Raw genomic sequence first — 25,594 nt, forward strand, 5'->3', positions numbered from 1 at the left:
CTGGAGCGTCCCTGCCTGATAGGCTGGTTGCCATAGTCTCATAAAACCAGAGTCATGCTGGTTTTCTGCCAAATTTCTTTAGATGGCCCTCTGTAACTTCAGAATGAAAGTGCAGAACTGACAACTTCATTTTATTGAATGAGGAGGAAAAAAACCAGGCAATGAAATGTTCTACAGCAAGAAATCCCTCTGGTTTCCCAGGCAGCCATGATGATGGTCAGTTAGTCCGGGCAGATCCAACCAAGGTGCTGGAAAGCTGAATACACACCTGTGCCCACCAGCCCAATGAGTGCAGCTGAACCAAGGGCCCCTCTCCTTCGATTTTTTGGCTCTGGAAAAGGACACGTCTTGTCAGTTCAACAGCAGTAGCCAGCTTTCTCACCCACACTGCTCCCAGCACTGCAGGGCTGCTTCCACCTTCCCAGCACTACCCTGAGTTAGTACAAGTGTAGTTAGCTTTTGCAGACCTTCAGAAAGGAAGGCTGGAACACTGCTGTGTATGTGACAGACCAGAACCAAGCGGAGTACAAAGTCAGATGCACTACATGATTCATCCCCCATAGTGTGGTTTGTTTCAAGTCACGGTGGAAGTAGTGGCCTAAAATACTTGGAGTCAGTTAGGCTCCTTCCCCTTGGGCAGGGAATGTGTATGTGCGATAGTCAAAAATATCATCAAAGATTAGCCTATCCTGAAAGAGAGAGCAGGATCTAGAGATGAATCTGGGCACAACAGCAGCTACCAGCTTGTGCTGTGCAGCTGCCCTCTGTCTGTGTCTGGTATTAAAGTAGTACTCTTACTAACAGCAGGAAAAACACAATGCAGAAGTAGCAGTCTGTGGACCCGCACTGTGACTGGAAGCTTTATGCTGCCTGTTTGGCAGGAACTGAAGAAAAGAGCCCCAGAGATCATAGGAGGAAGCTTTAGTTTCCAAGCAATTTCTGTTCTAGGGTAAAGACCCACCTCCTGTGTAGTATCCGTGGGCATACAGGAGTCTGCCAAGGATCCAGGCAATGCCGAGCCCTGTGGAAATCCGCTGGAGAGAAAGGAGAAGCATTAAAGTTGTGGAGACTTGCTGCTTGCACCTGGTCAGCTGTTAGAGCAGCCCTGCTTCAAGGAGTGACCACAAACTACAGCTTGGGTCCTGACTCTGCTAGGACAACTAGGAGTCAGTGTGTGGCTGATGGTGAAAGCCACAGTGAGTCGGACTGGAATCATTTTCATGACAGCTACAGTGCTGTGCTGCAGAGCCTTCCAAGCTATGCTTCGTTGCTGCAAGCAGGTGTATGTGTTTGCAACACCTGCAGCAGGAGGACTTCCACATTGCCTCTTCATTTAGAGCTTGATGCAATGTGACATCAGTTTGCTAGATTTACTTAATGCTGCTTCCTTTCCTTTCTGAAAAGAAACTTTCAAGAAGAACCTGATTTGTCTATCGGTGGTGAAGAAAAAGCTGCTGGCTTCAGTCTCTCCCACATGCCCGCCTCCTCAAAAGTATTCTACATCTTTCGTTTTGAAACAATCTAGGCCTTTTTTTTTTATCATCCTCCACATGCCTCCTTTGGTGGTGAAAGTGGGTGGGAAGATCGAAATGTTCCCCAGCTATTCTTATCAAACTCTTCTTTAAAGTGTGCGTTTAAAGGGAGGTGAAAGGTTCCCACCCTATACAAAAACAGCTGCTGAGTAGTCCTGCAGGCTTAAGAGAACCAGACAGGGTTGTGTGGACACTCCCCACTTGCAGACTGGAGGTTGTGGATACTTCAGTTTGTCTGACAAGGAACCCTTATGGGGAGGAAAAAGGCTTACTGGCTGAAGCATCAGTGGTGAAAGTACTTGTGGTTCCACTGCATTTTCAGAAGAGGCATGGCTGTGGAATGAGATGGGGTTAGGAAACAGCCTGGCTGCCTTCAGCTGGGTAAGCTTGGCTTTGTGCCTGCTCTGAGTCACGGAGTAAGTTCAGTTGTGTGGACCTGCATGCCACAGTCACTTACCGGGTGGTAGATTCCACCAGTGGCTAAGAAGAACAGGAAGGAAGGGTAAACTTCCAGTCTGAAAATAAGAAAGAATGTTATACTCATCTTCAAGTGGCCTGTAAAGAGAATATCTAGGAATGCAGTTGCAAACATCCCCTGCCAGGGTACTTGATGGGCCTGACTTGTTAGTCTTCATGCTTCATGCTGTGGCCAGAAATTGAGCACAAAGCGAAGTACAGCACGCACAGACTTCCATAGACTTCAGCTCTGTCTGAAGTCTTTCCACTTTGTGCCTCGACCCACTGCTAAATACAGCCTAGCACCAGCTAAATGAGTCGTTCCTCCCAGCACCCCTCTGATGTACCATTGCAGCCTGGCTCCTTTTAGCTGGGTGAGCCTAGACCTCTCCCCAGGAGACTGTGGCAGTACAAACTCATACGTGGTACTCACGTGTTCTGGTGTGCACGCTGGATGCAGTTGAATATTTTCCCATTCTCAGGATCTGTGCTGTACATGGTTGGATACTGCCAAAGAAAGGCAAGAGCAGAAGATAAGCAAGTGCAGCCAGCCTCCTCCAGCAGCATGGTGCATGTGCTGCATCTCCTCAGGGAGCGCAGTGCTGTGCTGCTGCTTGGAGAACTGACTTGCTAGGGCAAGTTAGAGCCTGACTCCATGCCCAAGCTGCTTTTGTGAAACTGCTTTGCTCCCTGTATGCTTGTGTTCCACTGAGATGTCCTTGTTCCCAACATCACGTCTGTCTTCTCTGCAGGGAGAAAGGCTGTGTGGTTTCTTGCTCATCATAGTTTCCGAAGCTGAAAGTCTTGCGATTTCAGCTGTCTCGGCTCAGTGCCAAGCATCTTATCTGCCAAACCCTGATTTCTGCCTTGTGTCTGCTCCAGTCTGGAGAGCTAGAATGCCAGCTCCATCCCTCCTACACTCACACTGTGGGGCAGGAGGGGTCAGCGGGTCATCCAAAAATAACCAAGGTGTCACCACGCTTATCTACAGCAGTGCAGCTAAGGAAGGCAAGGGCTGTACGCCCTTCTGGGTTGGGGAGGGGAAAAAAAGAGAAGGAGCAATAGAGTGGGCTGGCTGGCGCTCCTCTGCAGACAGGTTGTCCCTCTGCTTGAGGCTGAAAAAGGGGACTCACCTCCACATTGTACTTCTTGCGTGCCTTTCCCACGTTCACAGCAAGATGTGTCACTAAGACGAAGCTGGCAGCCCCTGTCAGGATTACGTAGCCATACTCTTTGGAGAGAACAGCCATCTTGGTGCTGGGAGAAAAAGAGAGCCTGTTACTATTTCAGGATATGACTGGAGCTCAACACATGCAGAAGTGGGTGTGTGTACGTGCCTGGGCCTAACAATTGCAGAGAGCTATCCTAGCATAAGAACTGGCTGAAGAAAAGGATAAACTGTCAGGGAATTTTTACCTTTGGGTGTCTACAAGGTGTTAAACAGCACAAACCAAGGGTTCCCTGCTTAGGTCCCATCAGGTAAGCCTTAAAATCAGTAAGTGCGGGTGGGCAGTAGCAGAGGTCTCAAGTCTGGCCTCTAGCTTAGAGACCCCCTACAGATCCCATCAGCTCTGGCTGTCTGACCACATTCCATGGCACTCCTGTCCTCAATAACACACCGAAGGCTCCTCCCTCTCTGCAGCCCAGTCCTCCTGCTGCCTGAAATCAAGGAGAGGTGGTGGGTGCTGCTGTAACTCATCCCATCCTGTGATCAGGATGCAGGCAGGACTTGCACTTGCAGAAGTGACTCCACAGTCAGACTAGAGATCAGGACAGCAAATCTGATTATGTCACTGTGTAAACCCCTCATTTAACTCCAGCTTAAGTTCTTGTACCACCACCCTAAAAAGCTTAGAGCAAAAGTGGGAATGGGTCAGATGTTCAAAGATACACAACAACTTCTATGTGGGAAACAACCCAGCAAGCCAAGTCTCTCTCAGAGATAAAGAGAACAGGCAAACAAGGTTGGTATTCAAAAAGTCTATAACCTAGAGAAGGTGGACAGAAACTGGTGGTTCATTTCCAACACTGGAACTAGAGGTCACCAAATGCAGCCAGGGCAGAGATTCAGAATAAAGCAAAGATGTTTTTTCATTCAATAGGAATTAGACCCATGTAATTCCCTGCTAAAGGACGCTGCAAACACAAGCAATTGCCATAAATTCAATGTGGAGACCAGGCATGATGTGGGAATGAGAGACAAGTTGGAAATTAAACCCTAACCAAAGCCTATTTCAGTGATGCAAGGCTTTGGTGCCCCTGGCACTGTCCCAGCAGCACAATCTGTCATTGTGGGGGAAAAACATCACACCTCAACAAGGAAGCAGTGCAGCCAGCCCTCCTATTGCAACAGCACTGGTGCTCCTCGCAAAGGATCAATCTTCAGGGAGCAAAGGTTTTTACCTCTCAATTGCAAGGAAATTATTGCTGGTGGAACAAGAAGAAACCTGCTGATTTTGTCTACGTGCAGTTTGGAAAAGAATTATTAATAAGAACGCTGGAAAGCTTTAAGTAATCAAAAAATATCATCTGCACCCACGTGTAATAGAGGCGAGCACCTTAGAGATGGCACATAGAAGGTGTGGGACATTCCCACCTGGCAGAACAGGTCAGTGGTTTTACTTCCCCCTTCACATTCCAGCCTTGTCCTTGGTCTCAGCAGCAAGGACAAAGCCTTTTGTCTTTCATAAAGCTGTAAGTTGGGATTTTATCTTTTATGTTGGTAGCAAAAAGCACCATTCAGTTGCAGTAAGCATTAAGCCAGATGTTATAAAGCTGCTACTTGTGCTACTGATCTAAAGTCAAACAGTAAGCCTTTGCTCTAGTAACCTGGAGCTAAAGCAAATCAAAGTCATCATGACTTTCAGTTCCCTGCCTGCACGCCTTGTGGCTGCTTCCTGATGCTTTTGCAGCTCAGCAACCTTTGTCCACAGCTGCAAGGACTCTGCTGACAAGTAATGCTGCCCTGCACAAGCCTCAATTTTTATCTTCCATGCAGCAATGTCTCGGGCTGGACCCACACAGCCGAGGGACGCTGGGGCATGACACAGCACAGACTGAGGGCTGCAAAAGTGCTCCCAGCAACAATTCTTCCCGAGTTTGCTGCATATAGAATCACAGAATGGTTTGGGTTGGAAGGAACCTTTAAGACCATCTAGTTCACCCCTCCTGCCGTAGACAGGGACGCCTCCCACCAGACTATGTTGCTCGCAGCCCCATCCAGCCTGGTTTTGAATGTTCCAGGGAGGGGGCATTCACAACCTCGCTGGGCAACCTGTGCCAGTGTCTCACCACCATCACAGTAAAGAATTTCTTTCTCATACTTAGTCTAAATCTACCCTCTTCCAGTTTAAAGCCATCTTCCCTCATCCTGTCTCTTCCTGCCTTTATAAAAAGTCCCTCCCCAGCTTTCCTGTAGGCACTTTAACCCTATAATCATACGTAATCAACTATAATCACAACTGTTATAATCAGCAGAGCTAACGAAGCCTCCTTGTGCAGAGCCACGCTGGGTTCCGATCATACCACCAGCCCAGCCTTCCAATCCAGCCTGCAGAGCCCTTTGTCCCGCCTGGGGGGAGGGAGGGTGATTCACCCGCACCGGCTCTATTTTTCCCCCACTTCACCATGCTCAGACATCAGCCCACCGAACTCCCGGAAGCCCCGCTACGCCCCGCAGCCCCGTCCAGCCCCGCGGCAGCACGCCCGGCCCGCACTCACCACAGCCTGCGGCGCAGAGCAGCCCGGGACGCCGCGGGGCGGAGCGGGACCGGGCTGGGTCTGGCCGCGCCCCCAGGCGGAGCACACCGCGCCGGGCTGCGGGAGGGGGATGGCTGGGGGAGCACGGCGGGGCGGGCGGAGGCTTTGTGTGGGGGCAAGGACCCGTTTTGTCTGCTGCGTGTCCCTTCTATCTCTGCCATGCAGACTCTAAATAATGAAAAGCGCCGGCACTGCTGGTCGGAGCTGTGGGTGCCCATCGCTGGAGATGCCCCAAGCCATTGATGTGCCCTGGGCAGCCTGAGCTGGGAGCAGCCAGCCCACGGGGTGATATCTTTAAGGTTTCTTCCAACCTAAACTATTCTGTGGTCCTAGGATTTCAGCTTTGATTCACGGTCGGCAGACCGGCCACAGTTTAATGGCTGTAAGACAGCGTATTAATTTATACTGTGCTTGCTAAAATCCTGCTTTTCCCTTTTCCTCCATCAGATCCAGCTGATTTCGGATGAGAAGCCAGTGCTTCACACGTGGAGCCACTGTACTTGTTCATGTAAGCAGACACCGCTCCTGGCAATTATCTAGTGCTAGTGATATGAAGGATCTTATTTACACCTCCCTTTGTTCTGCCCTGAACGTGCAGCCCTGGGACTTGGGACGGAAACACAAGCCATCTCCAAGAACACTTGGATTGCGTGGGAGAGGTATTTCTTACATTCAAAATAAAACCACTTTTAGGGTTATGCGACACAAAACTTGGTTCTGTAAATGCTCATAGACCCGTGGAGGTACACGGGAACAGGTGGTGTCTTTTGCTGTAACGGGTAGAACGGAGAAGCAAGAAAGACCCAGTGGGATCCCAGGCCCACAGAAGACCTGCTCTGAACCTCTCTGTTCTGCCTTTTCACAGCAGAGGCTCTCAGATTCCCTGCAGCTGAAGTGAGCTATCTAGGCTGTGCCAGTGTGGCCAAAAAGGCCCTGGTGAGCTCCCTGGCTGCTGCACGGTGCTGGGCCCTGTCCCTGTGGCAGGACAGGCTGCATGCTGGCCCTGCTTTTCCGTGGTCTCGTGAGAAAGCAGGAGTGTAAATGCTGCTGGTTGCTGCATGGCACTGTCCACACCTCCCGTGGCTCACACTGAACATTTTGCCAAAGTCCTGAGTCTCACTGGAAGAAGAAATGCAGAGGTGGCACTGTGAGTAAAACTGGAGCCCAGAGACTATCTTCTCTTGTGGTTTTATTTCACTTCAAAAAATTTGCGTATAAAGTTTGGGAAATCACTCAGAAGAGCCTGCCTTCAATTCCCAGGACGGCATCCAGAAGGATTTGTAGGGCTGACCCTAAGTGACTGCATCTTTCTCCTCTTCTTCCTCCTCCTCCTTTGTACTGTGGATTTGGTAGATGACGGCACAGATGCCAGCCAGCCAGGCCACCACAGTGCCAGCAAAGAATATGCAGAAGCCAATGAAACACAGAAAGATGTAGTCGTGCTTATGCAGGTGGGTCTGGCAGCTGGAGTACAGCTGTACCTCTGCTGCAGGCATCTTCAAGGCACGAAGGGCTTCTGGTGTGTAGCAGGTGATGTTGTCGGCGTCTGCAGAGGAAAAAAGCAAAACAACTCTTTTGCCTGTGTCTAAGGCATTAGTGAGCAGGAAAAATCACTGCTAGAAAAGTGATGGAGGAGTTTGCTAAACTCCTGGAAAACTTCTCCATGCTTCATGTCCTTCTCCCTTCATAGCCTAGGAGAAATCAGCCAGATTATGGCCAAGCCACAACCACCAGCCTGCCAGAATGATTTCCGTGGCGGTGCCTCCATAGGAAAATATCTCTGTTTGGGTGATGGCACTGTGACAAACTGCGGTAGCTGCACTGTTCATCTCTGCTGATTGAGCACTTTTGTTTCAATATAAGAGCATTTGTCATTATTTTAAAGCCTCAGACACCTTTTTAAGTGACAAGGCTAAAGGGAAAGAGGTCTTTTTAGACTAGAGTGATAAGGCTTGCACACAGGGAGTCAAGTTTGAAAACTGGAGCAGTTTGCAATTAGGCATAGTTTCACCTGCAATTGTGAGAGAGGAAACTCAGGAGTGATTCAGTTCCATGGAAATACTGCCTATGTCCTGTCAAATTCCAGTGCAGGCTGTGAGATAATAGATGCTGGCTTTTCTCTCTGAACACAGGCAGTATTTGAGCTAATGGGACAGGAGCAACAATGGAGAGCTCAGGGCTGGAGAGGCTGTACCAAGGAGGTGAAGAGAGAGAGGAACAAGCCAGCCCTGCAAGTGTTTCTACTGATCATGAAGGGGGGTTATTGGCCACTACAGACACACCAACACTGCAACAGTAACAAAAGATCAGAGCAGATGGAGAAAAGGCAGGACATTCAGAGAAATACCTTTCCCAGAGCACATCTGCCCTGAGCCAGCTCCTCATTCTTGGCACCGTGGCTGCAGGGTGCTGTGACTCGCAGGCACAGTGATACCTCCTGAGTCTGCTACCAGATGTTCTATACCTCCCCTACAGTCCTGAGGATGTGAGTAAGCGTGACTGAGGGTGGAGAGTGTGTAGCCCAGCTGCTCCTATCAGTGCTTTGTGCAACACCTGATGATGGGATGCACAGCTGACAGGCTGGACAGCCCCAATGAGCTGAATGAGAAGAGGTCAGAGGGCCCTGTCCATTCCACCCAGGAACAGAATGGAGAGAAGAGGGATCCTGTTCACACAGCCCTCACCTGGAAAATGAACACTGCTCTCTGTCATCCAGGTGATGAAGTCCAAAAAGGAACAGTTGCAGTGCCACAGGTTGTCAGAGAGCCCCAGAATCCTCAGGTTGGGCAGGACTTGGACAGTGCTGGCATCTAGGAACGTTAAACCAGTCCGGCTCACATCCAGGTGCCTCAGCCAGGTGTTGTTGGTGAAAGCATCCTTCTCTATTGCTACAAGGTTGGGATTGTCCGAGATCTTCAACACCACCAGGCTGAGGAGCTGTGAGAAGGTGCTGAAGGTGACCTGCGTCAGGTTGTTGAAGCTGAGATCCAGGTAGACGAGCTTGACCACACCGATAAAAGTGAAATCCAGGTCATCTCCCAGCAGGTTCTGTCGGCAGTCCAAATACACCAGATCCACCAGGAAGCTCAGTTCCACTGCTGGCAGGTACGAGAAGTTGTTCACTGCCAGGATCAGCTGCCTCGTGTCCAGAGGGATGGCTGCGGGGAACTCCTGCAGCTGTCGCCCAGTGCAGTTCACCTCCAGGTACCGACAGCTGCACCCGCTCGGACAGCTGCTATTCCCCGATGCCATCCCCATCCCCAAAAGAAACACGAGGCTCAAGGGCTGCCATCTACCTGCGGGAGACATGGCCCGCCACTCCCACACCGCTCAGCCCCCGGGGGACTGCGGCAAGACGCTGAGGAGACAGGTGTCCGCTGGGACGTGCTCTACATCGGCGACTCACCTGACTGGCTGGCAGGCTGCCCGGCTGGAAGCTGAGCCCGGCTTCGCGGCTCTCTGCGCGCAGAAGTGCGGCGGAGCGCCTCGCTACGGCACCGCTGGCAGCTGCGATGTCAACAGCCCGGCGCCGCTCTGAGAGCTCTCCGGCCGACCAATGTTTTCAAACCACCGCTCCTTCCAGCTTTGCCGAGCGGTTGTAACTCCCAGAGCCGCCTTCCAGCCGCAGGCCGGTAGCTGTCACGCAGCCGCGGGCGCGAAGCCCCAGTCGAGCAGCCACCGCCCTTCCCGCCACTCCCCTCAGCGCCTCAGCCGGCCCCGCCCCCTAACGGCTAACGGTCGCCAGGGGGCGGAGCCTGACGAAGTCCCGCCCTCCTCCCGCCAGCGCCGCTGCTGATAGGCCAGCGCGGGGCGGGCGCGTGACGCGCGCGGCGCGCCCGCCAAATTGAAGCGGCGCGCGGAGCGGCGGTTGGTGCCGTGATGGAGGCGCTCACCTTTCCTCGCTACAGCCCGGATGATATCGTCGCTTATCTCCGCAGCCACGTCCTGGTGGGAGCCGAAGCCCGCAACCTCACCAAGGCCGACCTGTTCGCCACCCTCAAGGTGTGTGAGGGCCCACGGCGCGCTGTGGGGCTGCGCTGCGCGCCCCGTGACCAAAAAGCACCGTGTTAAGGCACTGCCGTATTCGTTACCAGAGCTGCTTGCTGCTCCTTTAGCTGTATCTTAATGCCTGAGCTGCAAGGAGCTGGAAAGCAAAGCTTGTTTTCCTCCTTAGCTTGGTGAATTTGCTTTTCACATCTTAAAAGGCAGAACTGCCTTGGTGCAGTCAATGCTGATTTGTGCCCTTTGCTTTCTCAGCCTGAAGTTTTGCACATGATTTTCATAAGAATTCTGCAGAAGGTGTATGGGATCCGCCTGGAGCACTTCTACATGGTATGTATGCACTGGCAGGGGTAAGGAGATGTGGAAAGAGAAAAGAATTGTGCTTTCCCAATGAAATGCTGTCCCTTCTATCACCTAACTAGAAAATGACAAGTGGTATACTCTTCTTTTATCTATACATATTAGTTACTGTTTATATATATATATATATATATATATATATATATACTGTTATAAAACAGTGTGTGTGTGTGTGTATACACACACACTAAATATATATTTCTTTATATATTTAGTTACTATTGGCTTTTTCTGTCTTAGCCAACCAAAAATGATACTAAAAATAATCTGCTAACTTGATAGCATCCTTCTGCCTGGGACTTTTGTCCACCATAGATGGAAGACTATCCTCATCTAATTTAATGATCTTACACTGTAGGAACAAACCTGTGTTTTCTCCCATAAATGTACTCTGATTATGTATTGGCTCTCTTTACTTTTCAGATGCCGGTCAACGTTGATATAGTGTATCCACAGATATTTGAAGGCTTTCTACCTGTTTGTAATCTGTATATTCATATGTAAGTACAAGACTGCACTTTTTTAATGGAATGTTTATAGGGAATTACTAGAAGCAGTGGGGCTCTGAGCCTCTGGTGGTTGGTTCAACTACTTGTTGTCTCTGAGCAAAACAAAATCTTCAGGTGAACAGGAGGCAGCAATGTGGTAATGGAGTTTAATTCCAAGCAGGCAAAATGAATGTGTTAGGAGGCTTGATATAGTTGAGTTGTTTGAAGGATAATTTTATTTTAAAAAACCAAAGCAAAACAACAAAAAACTCCAATACCTCTAATGGGATGAAGTTCACTATCACACCTAGCAGAAGGGTCTTAGGTACTTGTCTGAATTTTGTTTAGATGTATCTGTTGAAGTGATGTGAGCGTTACACTTGTAGCTTCATTTTTGTTTTAATGGCAGAATTGACTCCCTCAGTTAAGTGATGGAATCTCTTAAGCTGCTCTGCAGGTGAGTATTCATAGAAATCCTAAGAAATGCTGTAAGAATACAGGTTTTTAATGCTGATCTGCACAGTAATCTTACTTTGTTATTCTCCTGAGGCTTATTGTTGCTGTGTGCTTGCTGTGCATGTGCTCTGCAACGAGAGGACACTATCTGGTTTTAGCCTATGTATATAGTGCAAAAACTGAGTGATAATCACTGAAGATAATGTTTTGTTTCTTTGCAGGGAGCGTTTCCTTCCAGTGTGCCGGGTTAATGATTTTCAAATTTCTGATGTTATAAATCCAAGTAAGCATATGTATTGTAAACCTTGTGTTTCCTGGGCTGGTGGCCATTGCTTGTTATCCAGACTCTTTTGTGTGATGTAGTCAGGTGGGCACCTATTATGGAGATCTGTCCCTGCCCACCAGCTACTCATCTGACCTTAAAGGTGGTCTTTAGACAAGATGGTTCTAATGAGCGGTTGTCCATCTTACTCCTTTAGTAGGCTAACCCAGTCAGGCTGCATTTTATTCTATTAGGTGCCGTTTTCTTAATTTGTTAAATAGCATAGGATTGCTGAGACCTTATAAGCTCATAGCTGCTTTTCTTGCAGCCTGTGAAATCATTGCAAGGTGAGCAGGAGAAGAGCTAATGCATATTCTCTCTTGCAATTTCTGTCCCTCCTCCAAGTTATGCTTTGCCCAGTTTTCTCTAAGCAATTACAATGTGTGCAGAGACAGAAGTAGTGATGGTTTGTAACTTTCATTTCAGAGGCAAAGAGGACAGCTCGCTTCTTGAGTGGCATTCTCAACTTTGTACACTTCAGAGAATGCCGACGTGAGGCCTACTTGGAGTTGCAGCTGAGCTATGTAAGTCTGGTGCTGTTATTCCATATGCTTACTGAAGTAACTTAAATGTTAACCTACAATTGGGAACGTAAAGGTTGTGTTTTTTCAACAGCATCCTAAAGTGATGTGAGAATCTTAAATATAGCTAAGTAATACAAGCAGGTACCCATTTGCTAAAAATTCTTGTAGAGCTACATTACTTATCAAACAAACACAACTACTGTAAATGGCTCCATGTAGAACTTTGCAATGCCCTTGGGGAAACATGTCAGCTCAGAAGAGTGAGTGGCTGGGCTTGTTGACATCGTAAAGGTTTCTGCTTGGTACCATGGCTGAGTTACTACTTAAGCTGTCAGCCGAGTGTTTTTTTTTTTTTTTCCAGTAACTTATTCCAGTTCAGCCTTGTAAGTGAAGGTTTGACACCTCCAATTGTTTGGAGAAAATATAGATGTAGTGATTGTTGGGTTGAAGCTAGAGAAACCACCTGCAGTTCTCTGAATATCTCAGTAGTTCAGAGATCGTGCATGTCATGTGAAATGATGAACAGGGGTCTCATAGGACTCAAGAGAAACTACTCCTCTAAAACAAAAAGTTCTGAATGTTTAACTTGCAGAAATCTGCTATGGAGAAACACCAACAACTGGAGACAGCAAATCAGGAGTTAGAAATGAAGCTGGAGAAGCTAAAGTGAGTACGAGGACTGAAGGTCCCAGGATCTTTTGATCTGATGCAAATAAATTTCCTTTCAGCCTATAGGAGATGTGACTGTGTTCACTGTGTGACTGTGATGTAATGTGATTTTTTTTTTTTTTTTTTGGTGAGTCTAGAATGCTATAGGTGTGGATGCAATAGATCAAGACACTGATTAATCTTTGCTAATGGGAGTGGAATTTGTAGCCTGTTTTTCTTTCATCTGATCACCTTCCTCCATTTTGAGCCCTCACTACATGCACCAACGTGTATTATATAGGAGAAAAAAATATATATATATATTATATATAATAAGGAGAAAAATATTTATATGCCCAGTTCTGCTCCTTTAGTTTTTAATTTGAGCAGACTTGATTTCTCCTTTGGTGCTTGTTTAACTTTGCTGCTGGTTAGCCTCCTTGGGAAATAAACCAGAAAGTGTAGAGATGTTTTGGTTGTGTTGCATTTGGTTACAGAAGTAGTTCTGATGCCATTAAGCTAGAAATGTTGCTGGCAGGAAACAACAGTGTGGCTTTAGGACTGTGTAGTTGCTTTGAGAAGATACTCTGGTTTGTGTAGTGGGGGGACTGAAGAGGAACTTGATGTTATAGTTTGTTTTTAGTGATCTGTCTCTATTGCTTATATAGCTCTAGGAAGTTAGTCTTTAACTTAATGGGTGGGTGTATTCCTCAGTTGCATTCCTCAGTTATTTGACAGATTTGCCCCATTCTCTGTTTCAGGTAGTTTAGTTGTACTGCCTACACTTTTGCAACATTAAGTTTTGTTTTGCTTGTAGGTAATAGACTAAAAAGATGGCTAGTTCCCACGATTGCTTTCAAAACCAAAAGCTTCTTTGCTGATAACTGCTCTCAGTATGTGCAAGGCAGGAGGTTCTCTAGCTAGCTATAGTTCTATCTCAGTACGAACTGGCACATAATAATATGCAGGTTTCATACTTCCAAGCAAAATTGGTGGAGGTATTCTTTCATGCCCATTTGTATTTAATGTTATGATTAAATATACGGTCCTATTTTAACCTGTATCACTTATTTCTGAAATAGCTCTTTAGACGATGTTTTGCCTACAAAGCCTTATAAGCCCAGGGAAATAAGGTGTACTAATTTGAGGCTGTTTTGATCTGATCCATGATGTTGCTGGCTGTAAAGCCTTTGGAGAAAGAGACTGTTTCATCTGCTGTACTCTCACCTGATTATGATGATGCTGAAACTGTCCAATGTCTTTATTTTTTTTGCTTAGCACTGTTCCAGTTGAACAGCAAGCAGAGTTCAAGCAACTGTCAGATGATATTCAAGAACTGGAGCAACTTCTAAGCCATGACTATCGTCGGAAAACAGTATGTTCTTTGTGTATTACTCTGAACTGGTGCCAAGGCTTCTGATCAACATTATTTCTGTTGATTTTTATTTTGTTCCTTGTCTCGTACAGAGAATAAAGAAGGGTGTTCAGATTTAAATCATAAATGGTTATTGCAACACTAAGTCCTGTCTAATCTCTAGCGTTACCTGTAAGGAATGTAAAACATGCATGAAATCAGATTTAAAGAACACAAAAATGTATTTGGCTCTTTCTTTTTGAAATATGGTATTGCCATGACTTGGAAGATCCACATATTGTTGTTCCCTGTAAGTTCTTGTTTTCTCTTGCTCCTGAGTTTTAAGATTGAAAACTGGAGATGAGCCAGTGACAGGAGGCCTTAGAAAGGTCACCCAATGGAATGGCTAACAAAAGAAGCAGGGTTGATCACAGAATGGGATAACTTGCCCTTCAGATCTCATAGGTAACTTCTTCAGCTGTGTTGGAGAGAGAGAAAAAGAATGTGGTTAGGTTTTTTTTTGATGTTACTTTAAATCAGGTTTCTGCCATGAATACTGTTGACTGTGGGTTTGACTTCTGTAGTTGGAGGGCCTTCTGTTAGTGCAATTAAACTGCAATTTTGTATTCTAGTTTTGGTGCTCCAAAGAAACAATTAGTGAGATCTTATGTATATGTCCAATACAAGGACAAAGGAGGTAGTAGCTGTAGAGATGTTTATTTCAATTTTATTTCAATTTGTTTTTTCTTTTCCCTTAGGCAGCATTACAAGAAGTGATTTCACAAAAGAAGTCAGATATTACAGAGAGGACCCGAAAACTGGTAAATATAGCTCTGTGTAGGCTGTAGCTTTTTAATTGAATTAATAGATAATCTTTGTAAGGTTAAATTATTCTCGGAGCTAGTTAATATTCATGTGATTATTAGTTGTGTTTTTTTATCTTTCAAGAACTGCTTCACTTTCATTTCATAGGGAGTGTGTTGTTCTCTTACCTGAGCATCGCAGCTGACTTTAAAACCCTGCAATGACTGCCTGAGTTGTCCTAGGAGCCCTCTCTGAAGGAGAGGGCTGCTTACCTTGTGTATTAGCTGACAGGTGTTCTGTGAAGCACTGGGTTAAGTACTGTTCTTACAACTCAGTGCTGTACCACTGTGTGTGCTCAGGGAGCAAAGTGGACTGTTAATTGTTTTGAGAATGTTGATGTTCACAGGAACTTTTTTTAAAGGACTTCCTAAGAAGGAATGACTTAGAGAAAAGAATTTGTCTGGTTGTGAGATCATGCAAACTATGCTTCACAATTCTTCTTTACAATTGGCAACTTAAATGACCAAAAGTTCTTTTGTCCTTGTAGAATGAACTTAAAGTGACATTGGCCACTTTGAAAGAAGAACAAGAGCAGCTGAAGTCAAAAATTGTAGAGAGTCCAGAGGAATTGAAGAATTATAAGGAACTAATGAAGGAGACAGTTAAGAAACTCAAGAAATCCAAGGTGAGATCTTTTTCCCTTCCTTCACATGAGGAGATATTAAAAGTGCTTCTTACTGAACTTCCACTAGTTTTTGAGTAACTTATACTTAAAGATCATCTATTTCCACACTCTCCTGTGCCATGGGCAGAGACAACTTCCATTAGACCAGGTTGTCCAAATACTAACAAGAAAGAAATGGGCATAAGTCAATGTACATGATTCAATGTTGACAGTAACTGCTGAATTCTCCTATTAATACTTTTTTTTTTTAAAGCAAGAGGTTATTGAGAAATACGAAGGTTATCGAGACCTAGTTGAAGTTCTGCCATCGTGCCAATTGGAGGTGCAGTTATATCAGAAGAAGATGGAAAGACAGGCAGCAAATGTGGAAAGACTCGCCAGTGTATTATCAGAGGTTTGTATTACCCAAGTTAAATTTGGTTAAGGAAAAACTTTTAATGTCAGTCTGAGTCGAGTCATTAGTAAACATCTACTCTCTTCTACTTTCTGCTCACAAAAGAGTTTGGATCACTCTAAAAACTCATTATGGAAACATCAGTAAAACGTAGCTGCTGCTTTGCTGGTGTCACTGATGTTTTTTGGCCACTTTTAATAGTCACAAACTTTGTTGCCATAGATACCTGACCTAAAATTGTTATCTTGGGGTTGATTGCAGGAAATGATGGAAGAGAAATGGAAGTGAGATCTGTTTTCTTCCGCATATAGAACTGAAATTAGAGCAAATAAACTGTTACTTCAAGATTTCATCTCTCAAGGAAGGTTTTAGTTTATTGATGTTACTAAGCTAAACTTCTGGTGAAGTGCTGGTCACAAAGTACCTTGCTAGTTACTACTAAACTGTGAGAATGCAGGGAAAAAAAAACAGCATGGTCTTTTAAGTTATTTGTATGATATGTTCATAAAATCATAGCTTAAGAACTACAGCAGAACTCACAGTAACTTCTACAAATGATACAAATAGTAACTTGTTCATTCAGATGTATTTCTAATTAGATAAACCGGGATATAGTAAGGAAAGCTGATCAGCTATCATCTTTAAAAAGCAGGAAGACTGTTCTAATCTTAGGGAGCTTCTAACATGGTTCATTCTGATTATTTCCCTCACGTTGATTTATTTCAATGCTTTTTACATACTGTAGGTCAGAAATCTGGAAGACCAGCTTGAGAGCGCTCAAATCGAGCTGAAGAAAGGGAAGACGGATGAAATGTCCCTGAAGAGACTGGTCACTGCAAAACATGAGAGGCTGTCTACAGCTGAAATAAGGATAAAAAAGAAGCGTGAAGATGTTGAGCAATATAAGCACACTGTATTTGAGTAAGGATGAGTTGATGTTTCTGTTTGATGCTGCTTTATGACTTCGTTATGTGCTACCAACGTTCACGCCTGGTACAAACATGTAGCTTAGCACTAAGAGGAAAATGAGTGATGTGGGATAGCTTGGTATGAAGACCAGTAGTGCTGCAGGCAGGGAGTTGGGGTCTCAAATCAATAATTGCAATGTGACTTGACAGCAATTCTTTTATTGGATCGCTAATTTAATTTATAATGCTTATTCTTGATTCTTTTATCTTCTTAAAGAGAATGTCACATTGGGATAATTTTCTAACTTATCAGACTTCAACAAAGCCCCATTTGCCTTTCATGAATTTTTCATAATTTCCCTTGCCACTTTTGCTCATTATCAAAGATGTTCAAGACCCATGGGGAAATGGGGCTCGTATCTCAGAGGAGCATTATCCTGACATGATGCTTCTAAAACAAAAGGAAAAGTGTCATTTGATCAAAGCCTCTTAGCCCATCTCTCTTTCTACTGTATGCTAAAGGCAAGTTGCAGAGCAGTGTTTACAGCACAGCAGTCACTTCTACAGTAGCAAAGTGTGGCATTGTAAGGTCATGGCTTCCCTGATGTTCACTGTGGTAAAGAAAGCTCGTTATATAACACTTTTGTACACTAATAGGAAAAGGGATGTGGAAAATTATTGGCTGGGGTAGCTTAAATAAGGTGGAAAAATGCTTTTTTCCCACATCAGTGAGAGTGGAGTCTGTCACCATCATGCAGAAAGGCAGCAAGACTTCTAGGCCTCTGCTCTTCATGTAGGGCATTGTATCAACTAAAGGGAGATTGGAAGGAAAAGTAGCTTTTAATTAAAGAATGAAAATAATAGCCTAATGCTCCTCTGTACTAAATGTTGCTGCCAATTTATCTGTTTCTAATGTTAGATATTTCCCTTGAGTATTTAAATTAGATGCTTTGATAAGAGAGAGAGAAAGGGAGGTTGCCTTGATTTGAAAACAAGTTTTCACTGGTGGGTAAGAAAATGTGTCCTCACTGTTCCCTTGAGGTAGAAAGATATAAATATGCTTTCACTAAGTTTGAATGATTTCAGCCCAATCTTCAGAGAAAGCAGCTGCTACAGTTCCAACTGTAATTATTGTGCAAATACTCAATATAAAGTGTTAAGTGTCTTCCGCAGATCCCCTGTTTCCACAGTAACACTGATTACACAGCAGCTTACAGCTGGAGCTAGCTAAATTCACCTGCAGGCTTGGGAGGGTTTGGAAGTAATGTTCACAGGTGGATGGAATGTGGAGACCTGAGGCTGAGGAGAATGTGACTTTCAATTGTGCCAAATGCAACTGTGTTGCTTTCAGACTCCTACATTGGGTCCTAGGCCTGTGTTGGCCTTCTGCCCAGGCTCTCTACTCACAGCTGTACTACAAAGGCTCAAAGATGCAGTGTCAACTATCAGCAGGCTTCAGCTGAGTCAGTTCTATTGGAGTAATTGCAGTTTTGATTGACAGCAACTGAGGGGCTTCAATGGATTCCTGTAACTTAATTTTGAATTCTGTTTTTTGTACCTATACTCTTCTAGATGAAGGATTAGACAAACGTCCACATTTCCTAGTTGTACTTTCAGAGCAAGTAAACTCTTTGCAGTACTGTCTCTAGAAACTGCACTTCTCAATTAAATTACAAGTTTGGCTTGGGGGGGTTTAAGCTTAATCTGGAATTGGTACTGAACTGAGTAGTTCAGTACTAATTTTTTTTTCTCCCTCCTTTAGGTATTTTAACAGAGTTCAGGAAAAGAGGGGTGCTGTATATGATAAAGTGACAGCGATTCAGAAGGAAATCCAGCAGACGAGGTTCAAAATCCAGCAACTGAATGAGAATGCTGAAAAAGAAGAAACGAAAGCTAAAGTGAGTTGTGTAGGGTTTATTTGTTTATCTTCTAAAAGAAATCTGATAGTCTGGAAATTGATTCACCTTGGTCTGTGCAGACAAAATAATTCTTATCAGTCTTAAAAACAAGTAAGCTGAGCAGGTGTTGGTTTGAGTGGATAGTGAGACATGGCATTTGCTTATGGTTCTGCAGTGGTGCTAGGATTTGTTTGCAATGTGTCTGCATGCTATATGTGGTGTGTGTAAGAAATGGGCTTTGTGAACCTGGGAAATGATTCTGGAATGATGTATTTTAAGAGATGAAACTGAACTTGATTCCATGTGTATCTGTAGCAGATGCTATGCTAGTTTCAGTGATGTCCATTTCTGTATCACAACCCTTCCAGCTCTAAGCAATCTGATTTTATTTATTTTGTTGGGCCATTGGGACCTATTCCTTGAGGCCTTACCTTCATGCTGTAGTGACAAGCAATGCTGTAACCTCTTGACAGTCTCCCTCAAATAAAGGAACATTTGCCATGTTGCAAATCCATTCTTCCTGCAGTTTCAGGAGGAGGATTGTCCAGGTCAGTTCTAGAAAGGCAGTAATCCTGGTGGGTTAGGAGTAAGGGATTGCAGTCAGCCTGGAGCAGCATCTTCTATTTGTTTCGTGTTGAAGTACTGTCTGTGCTGGGAGGACAGCTGTAGTAGTCACAGGGGCAGAGGTCACAATCACAGAATGGCCAGGGTTGGAAGGGACCTCAAGGATCATGAATCTCCAACCTCCCTGCCACAGGTAGGGCCATCACCCTCCCCATTTAATACTAGACCAGGATGCCCAGGGCCCCATCCAACCTGGCCTTGAACACCTCTAGGGATGGGGCATCCACAACCTCTCTGGGCAGCTGTTCCAGCATCTCACCACTCATAGTAAAGAACTTCCCCCTGACGTCCAACCTAAATCTCCCCTCCCTCAACTTCAAACCATTTCCCCTTGTCTTGCAGTTATCTACTCTTTCAAAGAGTTGACTCTCCTCCTGTTTGTAGGCTCCCTTTAGGTACTGAAAGGCTGCAATGAGGTCACCCCGCAGCCTTCTTTTCTCCAGGCTGAACAAGCCCAGCTCCCTCAGCCTGCCCTCATAGGGGAGGTGCTCCAGTCCCCTGATCATCTTTGTGGCCCTCCTCTGCACCCTCTCCAACAGCTCTCTCTTTCTTGTACTGGGGGCTCCAGACCTGGACGCAGTATTCCAGATGGGGTCTCACAAGAGCAGAGTAGAGGGGAACAATCACCTCTCTGTCCCTGCTGGCCACCCCTCTTTTGATGGAGCCCAGGATACTATTTGCTTTCTGGGCTGCAAGAGCACTGCTGTCTCATGTTAAGTTTTTCATCCATCAGGACCCTCAGGTCCTTCTCTGCAGGGCAGAGGTCTCGGTGATACTGTTCCGTTCTATGTTAATCTGCACCAGTGTGAATATTGTGCTGCTGTTTGACAACCTTAGTGTTGTGAGCACCAGAGTTATACAACAGATGGTAATGCTGGGATTTTGCTTGTGGCTGCTCTTGGTCTTAGGATGTTTTGTAACTTTCCTGTGTTCTGTATACCAAGGAAGCAGTAAGTTTCAAATTGCATGAGACCTCTCTCGCTTATGGTTTATGCTTTATAAGGGTTTAACTTTTCTGATGGAGTTGTGTGTGGTTTTTTGTTTCATTTTACCTTCCTAGGAGATATATCAAAACCTGAAGGCTGGATTGGAGAAGCGTCACGATTCTCTCATAAAGACAGCAAAGAATTATGCAGCCTCAAGAGAAGATAAAATTGCTGAACTGCAGAAGGGACTGCTTAGAGTTCAGAGTCCTGGAAGCAGTTCTTAAAGCTGCCTTCACTTGTATTCCTCTTCTGTTTATCTTCATATCTGAACTCAGTAACTTGTTCTTTGTGTGAGATGAAGAGTGATTCCAGGCAACAAACAGCTTTCTCAAAAGCCATGACAGAACATATTTAATTTTCTAGACAGATTGTGGTGTTCTTAGCTTGCTGCTGGGGGTAAGGAAATGCTCTGTTTAGCCTGTCTGTATGGTTTTGGCCAGTACCTGATTTTAGCACTAATAATGTGTATAAGTCTTGCTAACACCAAATTGTTTGTTACTGAGACAAAATTCTACTTTTTCTAGAAAGAAACTATCTTGACAATGTTAATCCTGGGTGACCTGGCACTTTGGACCAGCCTGAGTGGACATAGTGTTTAAGATAAGGCAGTAAAAGCTGATATTCTTCTACCGTGTCTGAATTAGAATTAAGTCCTGATAGAGTTCCATGTAAATACCAGTTTTCCTGGTCATGAATGTTGGTGACTGGTGAACCCTTAAGGGTATAACTTCAGAGGCACAGTAGTGTTAACTATATGCTAGAACTTGTTTCTGCTGTTGGTGGTATTGGATCCTCATCCGTGTTAATTCAAGTCCATGTTTGGGTGCTCAGTCCTTTTAAAAAACAGACAAACCCCCAAACTATATGAATATCTGTAGCTTAACTTGTGATGGCACTTAGTTTGCCACAGTGTTTTGAGAATGCTTTTCAATTGTTTCAAGTAATGTCAATTTTTAAAATAGCTGATATAAGAATATTTAACCCTATTGCTCTGTTATGCTGCTTCTCCTCTCCACTCTCTCAACTGACTCTGTGAAGTGTTCAATTGGAAAATAAAACTTGGTCTGTACATTTGTAGGAATGTGTACTACTAGAGTTTTCCCCTCATGAAGAGAGGATTCAAGGTTGTACACAGAGCCTAAGACAAATCCTCTTCACTCACTGCAGCCCAGGCAAGCCAAAAGGTTGAAAACCCATGCTGTACCAGGCTGTGAGTAAGCCTGTATAGCCCAGAGATTAGGAATGTGCAGGGCAAAGTAACTGCTAGATTCTGGTTCCTGCTCTCAGAGGTTTTCTGACAACAGCTGTTGGGTAAAATAAAAGGCTGCAATTCATGGAGAAACAAAACTACTGGTTTCCAGGGACAAGTTCATGTATTTCCAGTAGGCTCTTGTGGCTTCAGAGGGGCTTGTCTAGTTGTTCCCAAAATATCTATAAGCAAAACATAACCAAAGCTATGCTTTATCCAGAGATAAGTGATTCCCAGCTGTGAAAGCTACCTGCTGCCTTTCAGGAGCTAATACTCATCTTGAACAATACAGCAAGGCAGTGGGGGGAGTTCTGGTGTGACCTGAATAGCAGTGCAGGAAGAATGGCTTTGTTAAAGCACTACAGCTCAATGTCCCTCAAGAGGGCAGTGACATTCAAAAAATCTTCTTTTTTGCTTGTTTCTTTTAGCAGTACATCTGTCTAAATGCCTATAACCTTCTGCCAAGGCCTAAATCAAACCTGCAAAACTCCTTAATTTCATACTAGTCTTTTAAAACAAGCAAATTAAGAGACAAGTGTATTGTGAAGCTAGCAGAAGAAACTGGACAGGTTAGACTTAGTGGAATGAGACCTATGTAGCCTTCCCTATGGCCTGCTTGTAGGAGTAGGCTATTAGTAACTGCTGTTCAGCTTGGCATGACACTGTTTATATTCATAGTTTGATTTTTCATATGTGCTGTTGTAGAGTCATAGAGTCATCTTTCAAGTTGGAAGGGACTCTTAAAGGCCATCTGGTCGTACTGCCCTGCACCAAGCAGTGACACCCACAGCTCCATCAGTGCTCAGAGCCCACCCAGCCTGACCTTGATGTTTGCAGGGATGGCACCTACAGCTCTCTGGGCATCCTGTGCCACTGCCTCACTGCCTTTGTTGTAATAAACTTTGTCCTTATATCCTATCAAAATCTCCCCTCTTTTAGTTTGAAACTGTTTCCCCTTGTCCCATCACAGCAGACCCTGCTAACGAGTCTGTCCCATCTTTCTTACAGCCCCTGTAGATACTGACAAGTTGCTCTCAAGTATCCCTGACGCTTTTTCCACTCCATGTTGAACAGCCCCAGCTCTCAGCCTGTCCTCATAGTGAGGTGTTCCATCCCTTGGGTCATTTTTGGCCCTCCTCTGGATTTGTTTCAGCTGGTCCACATCTCTCCCCTACTGAGGACTCCATATCAGGATGCAGCATTCCAGGTGAAGCCTCACAGGTGGGGAGCAGAGGGGCATCTACTCTTTGTGCAGCCTCACTGGTTATCCCATATCACCTCCCTGTATACCACGTGCCTTAGCATAGCTTCCAGTACTTCATATACTGGTATACTACAATTCTGTGCTATGTATTCATATTCATAATTCATATACTACATAAAGCTCATAGCAAAGTTGCACTGTACAGCTTAGGCTAATGGACTTTCTGCTTGCTAGTTTCAAATGCATTTAATTATTAACGTTATTTTGTAAGTAACAAGGAAACAAATTCTTTAAAACAGCAGCCTTGTAACAGCCTTCTGCAGAGGTGCTGTCTCTGCTCCCTGTGCTCATCCTTCAAGCAGACATAAGTTGTCAGGCATCCTATCCCTAATACATGAATTACTTTAGGGTGAAATCATTACCAGTACAGAAGTACTGACTGCACGTGTATGTTTGCCACCAGACATTGAGTGTAAAGTACAACATGAACCATTGGAATTTTCTTGACTTCCAGCCTTGTAAACAATGTGTAACTTAGGCATGTTTGCTCCATATGAGTGCCTGGTAGTCTGGTAATGTATGTGCAGAGTCTCCCACCTGGTGAATGTGGTGAATGCGGAATGTGTCCACCTGGACAGGAATGGTTTGTTGCAACTCAGCAAAGTTCTCAACTTAAGTGATGCTGCTGTCTTTATTTTACTGTTACTGTAGCTTTCTTCACTGGTTCACCCTTCTTTCTTACACTACTTTGTCCTTTCTCCATAAAAGTCTGTTGCTTCCTACAGGTCTTCTCCTTGAAAGAAGGAAACCTGCTGATATTATAAATGTGTACATCAGGATATGTACCCTCTCCTGTAATGCTGGATTGAAGTATACTTTACTTTCACCACAGATGTGTTTGCTAAACTGTACAATTCGAAGGAAGGAGGGATCTTTCCAGTGGCCTGTTGAGTTGATGAAGGGTATGGAGTAGATCAGCTGAGCTGAAATACTGCTGTACTACTGAGGGAGTGCTGTATGGGAACACAGGTGGAAATAGACATCTGAGCTTGTGAGAGAAAGTAATACCCAGAACATATATGTATTTGGCTGCTTGAAGCTCCTGTTATTTGTGAGTATCTTTGATGCATGCCATCAGCTATTGGAAGAGGAAGGCAGATGTCTCCTTGGATGCATTTAGAGGGAGAACATGAGTTTGTTCCAATTTCTTGAAGAACTGAAACCAGTTTGCTTTCTTTGCAAATAGAAAAAGCAGTACAAGTGAGATGGGCAGCCTGATTCTGTCGCTTCAGAATAGCATGTGTGTATATCTATTGCTGGAAAAGATCTCTTCGGCCAGAGCGAGGAGGGCAGTGTTGGGGCAGAACCCCGCAGGGCTCCCCTAGCGGCTCTGGCTGCAGTGCGGCGCTCGGCCACGTGGTGGCGCTGTCGGCGCAGGGAGCGCCGATCTCTGTCCGCTCCGCCAGGGAAGCTGGGGAGGAATGGCTGAGTGTGCAGCGCCGGGAGGGGAGCTGTGCGGCTCGGTGCACTGAGCAGGTAAGGACCGGTGCTTGCATCTGAGGATCGGCCCTTTCTGTTGCCGAAAGAAGAGCTGGTCTGGAGAAAGGACGTAATAAAACCTGTGTATACCGGTCACTTCCCTGTTTGAATACCCACTTTGTTTTCTAGAGCTAAAATGGGAAAACCCTTTTACTTTTTAAGAACTTTTAATGTCTTGCAAAGTAGAGACTGAGTTTTCAGCTTTTGTGTGTGTGTGTGATTTGGGGGATTGGATCAGGCTCACCATGCTTTGTTTGCCACCTGATGTCATTTCTGCTTCTGTGGTGCCCATGAGCCAGAATCAGGGTTGACTCTCTCTGTGTTCTGTAGCTATAATGGTCTGAGATGCTCTTTGCCATAAGGTGCTGACAGCTCAAAGGAGACAGAATGACAGGTAAGTTGCAGTGGCCCTTCTAAGCTGTCACTGATTTCACTGCCTTTACACAATTCTCTGCAAGTCTGTGCTAGCAATGCTGACTTCTCATCAGGTGTTTCCCTTGATGAGAATCCACCTGACCTTATATTCCTTGCTTTGATGTGGTTGCCTGACCCTACTGCAAATGCTAAGTCCATTTCTAGGGATCGTATGTTGCCACTTAAGTTTGGCCCCATTTTCTACATGGGAAACTTCTGGGCAGAGTCATTGCAACTTGGGAGGTAGCACCTGCAGTGCCTAAAGTGGGACAGGGCCTTGCAGATGCTCAAACATGATCATTAGGTTCACATCCTTCACGCTGGGAGAAGGGAGGTTGTAGATGTTTCTCCTTGAATGTAGCCAGGAAGGCTCAGTTCTATTACCACTATGCTTTTTTCCCTTGCTCCCAAAGCAGAAGTAGAGCAAGGACTTCTAAGAGCTCCTGTTGGGTAGCGAATTGTACAACACTTGCAGAGTTTGCAGTTTGCAACAGTGACGGTGCAGAATATACTGAAGATAGGCTTGCAAAGAAAACTGGACATGGGGAAGAATAATTTTTGTGTGTTGCAGGGCCTGCTGGAGGAGACTGGGAGAGGCCAATGTTTGTAGGAAATGAAGTCCCTGCAAACAAAAGGAGGGAAAACCCAGGTTATGTTGAGGTTTCCATAGCAACGCAATACTTTTCCTGGAAATCTCAAATGATGAGATCTAATCTATGTGCTGTTTAACTCTTGCGTGCAAAGCCCTCTCCTTTCTCAGCTTACCTGCAGTTCTCTATATCCTCCCCCAGCAATGAGTGTGTGCCACTGCCCAAAAGTTTCTGTGGGTCTTTGGAGAGTTCATCAGCACATCCTGACTTTGTATCAAGCTGGTCCTTGGCAGAGCCTCAGTTAAAGGGAATGAGCACCCATGGGAGCTGGGCACGATGCAGGGTGTTGGTACAAGCCTTTGCTATTGCCTTGAGTGTGATGTTATTGTGGCTGGCTG

General features: G+C 45.2%; 3 protein-coding genes across 11 annotated transcripts in view; 1 reads left to right on the forward strand and 2 right to left on the reverse strand.

The window, feature by feature from the left end:
* Positions 1 to 104: 104 nt before the first annotated feature.
* MGST3 (microsomal glutathione S-transferase 3) lies at positions 105 to 9,427 on the reverse strand. 3 transcript variants are annotated; one of them, XM_031595649.2, is made up of 6 exons: positions 9,154 to 9,427; positions 3,122 to 3,245; positions 2,422 to 2,495; positions 1,990 to 2,047; positions 962 to 1,034; positions 105 to 331 (listed from the first exon to the last, which is right to left on the reverse strand). In XM_031595649.2, the coding sequence occupies exons 2-6, from the start codon at positions 3,236 to 3,238 to the stop codon at positions 222 to 224; spliced, it is 432 nt and encodes a 143-aa protein (XP_031451509.1). In that variant the 5' UTR covers positions 3,239 to 3,245; positions 9,154 to 9,427; the 3' UTR covers positions 105 to 221. The 3 variants fall into 3 exon arrangements, with proteins under 3 accessions (XP_031451509.1, XP_031451507.1, XP_090002180.1); XM_031595647.2 differs by lacking the exon at positions 9,154 to 9,427 and adding an exon at positions 5,709 to 5,832; XM_090146054.1 differs by lacking the exon at positions 9,154 to 9,427 and adding an exon at positions 4,300 to 4,322.
* Positions 6,920 to 9,056, reverse strand: LRRC52 (leucine rich repeat containing 52). The gene is made up of 2 exons (XM_031595646.2): positions 8,432 to 9,056; positions 6,920 to 7,293 (listed from the first exon to the last, which is right to left on the reverse strand). Exons 1-2 carry the CDS (start codon positions 9,054 to 9,056, stop codon positions 7,040 to 7,042), a joined length of 879 nt encoding a protein of 292 aa, XP_031451506.2. The 3' UTR covers positions 6,920 to 7,039.
* Positions 9,428 to 9,532: 105 nt separating the features above from the next.
* NUF2 (NUF2 component of NDC80 kinetochore complex) overlaps positions 9,533 to 25,594 on the forward strand; it is a 141,489-nt gene continuing 125,427 nt past the window's right edge. For 5 of the 7 annotated variants that reach the window (XR_016469099.1, XR_016469098.1, XR_016469100.1 and 2 more), the window contains exons 1-12: positions 9,533 to 9,749; positions 10,005 to 10,079; positions 10,533 to 10,609; positions 11,275 to 11,336; positions 11,802 to 11,899; positions 12,492 to 12,565; positions 13,826 to 13,922; positions 14,660 to 14,722; positions 15,253 to 15,390; positions 15,644 to 15,784; positions 16,530 to 16,705; positions 18,455 to 18,590. Coding sequence is in view for 3 of the 7 variants with exons in the window: in XM_090146053.1 (XP_090002179.1) it covers positions 9,627 to 9,749; positions 10,005 to 10,079; positions 10,533 to 10,609; positions 11,275 to 11,336; positions 11,802 to 11,899; positions 12,492 to 12,565; positions 13,826 to 13,922; positions 14,660 to 14,722; positions 15,253 to 15,390; positions 15,644 to 15,784; positions 16,530 to 16,705; positions 18,455 to 18,590 (1,260 nt within the window). In the remaining 4 variants the exon portion in view is untranslated. Of the gene's footprint in view, positions 9,750 to 10,004; positions 10,080 to 10,532; positions 10,610 to 11,274; positions 11,337 to 11,801; positions 11,900 to 12,491; positions 12,566 to 13,825; positions 13,923 to 14,659; positions 14,723 to 15,252; positions 15,391 to 15,643; positions 15,785 to 16,529; positions 16,706 to 18,454; positions 18,591 to 20,274; positions 21,268 to 23,438; positions 23,642 to 25,594 lie in introns of those variants that run through there. The other 2 variants (XM_031595645.2, XM_031595644.2) reach the window with 2 other exon arrangements.

Source organism: Phasianus colchicus, chromosome 9 (assembly GCF_987193195.1).
Source record: "Phasianus colchicus chromosome 9, bPhaCol1.hap1.1, whole genome shotgun sequence".
In the NCBI taxonomy this organism is placed as follows: Eukaryota; Metazoa; Chordata; class Aves; order Galliformes; family Phasianidae; genus Phasianus; species Phasianus colchicus.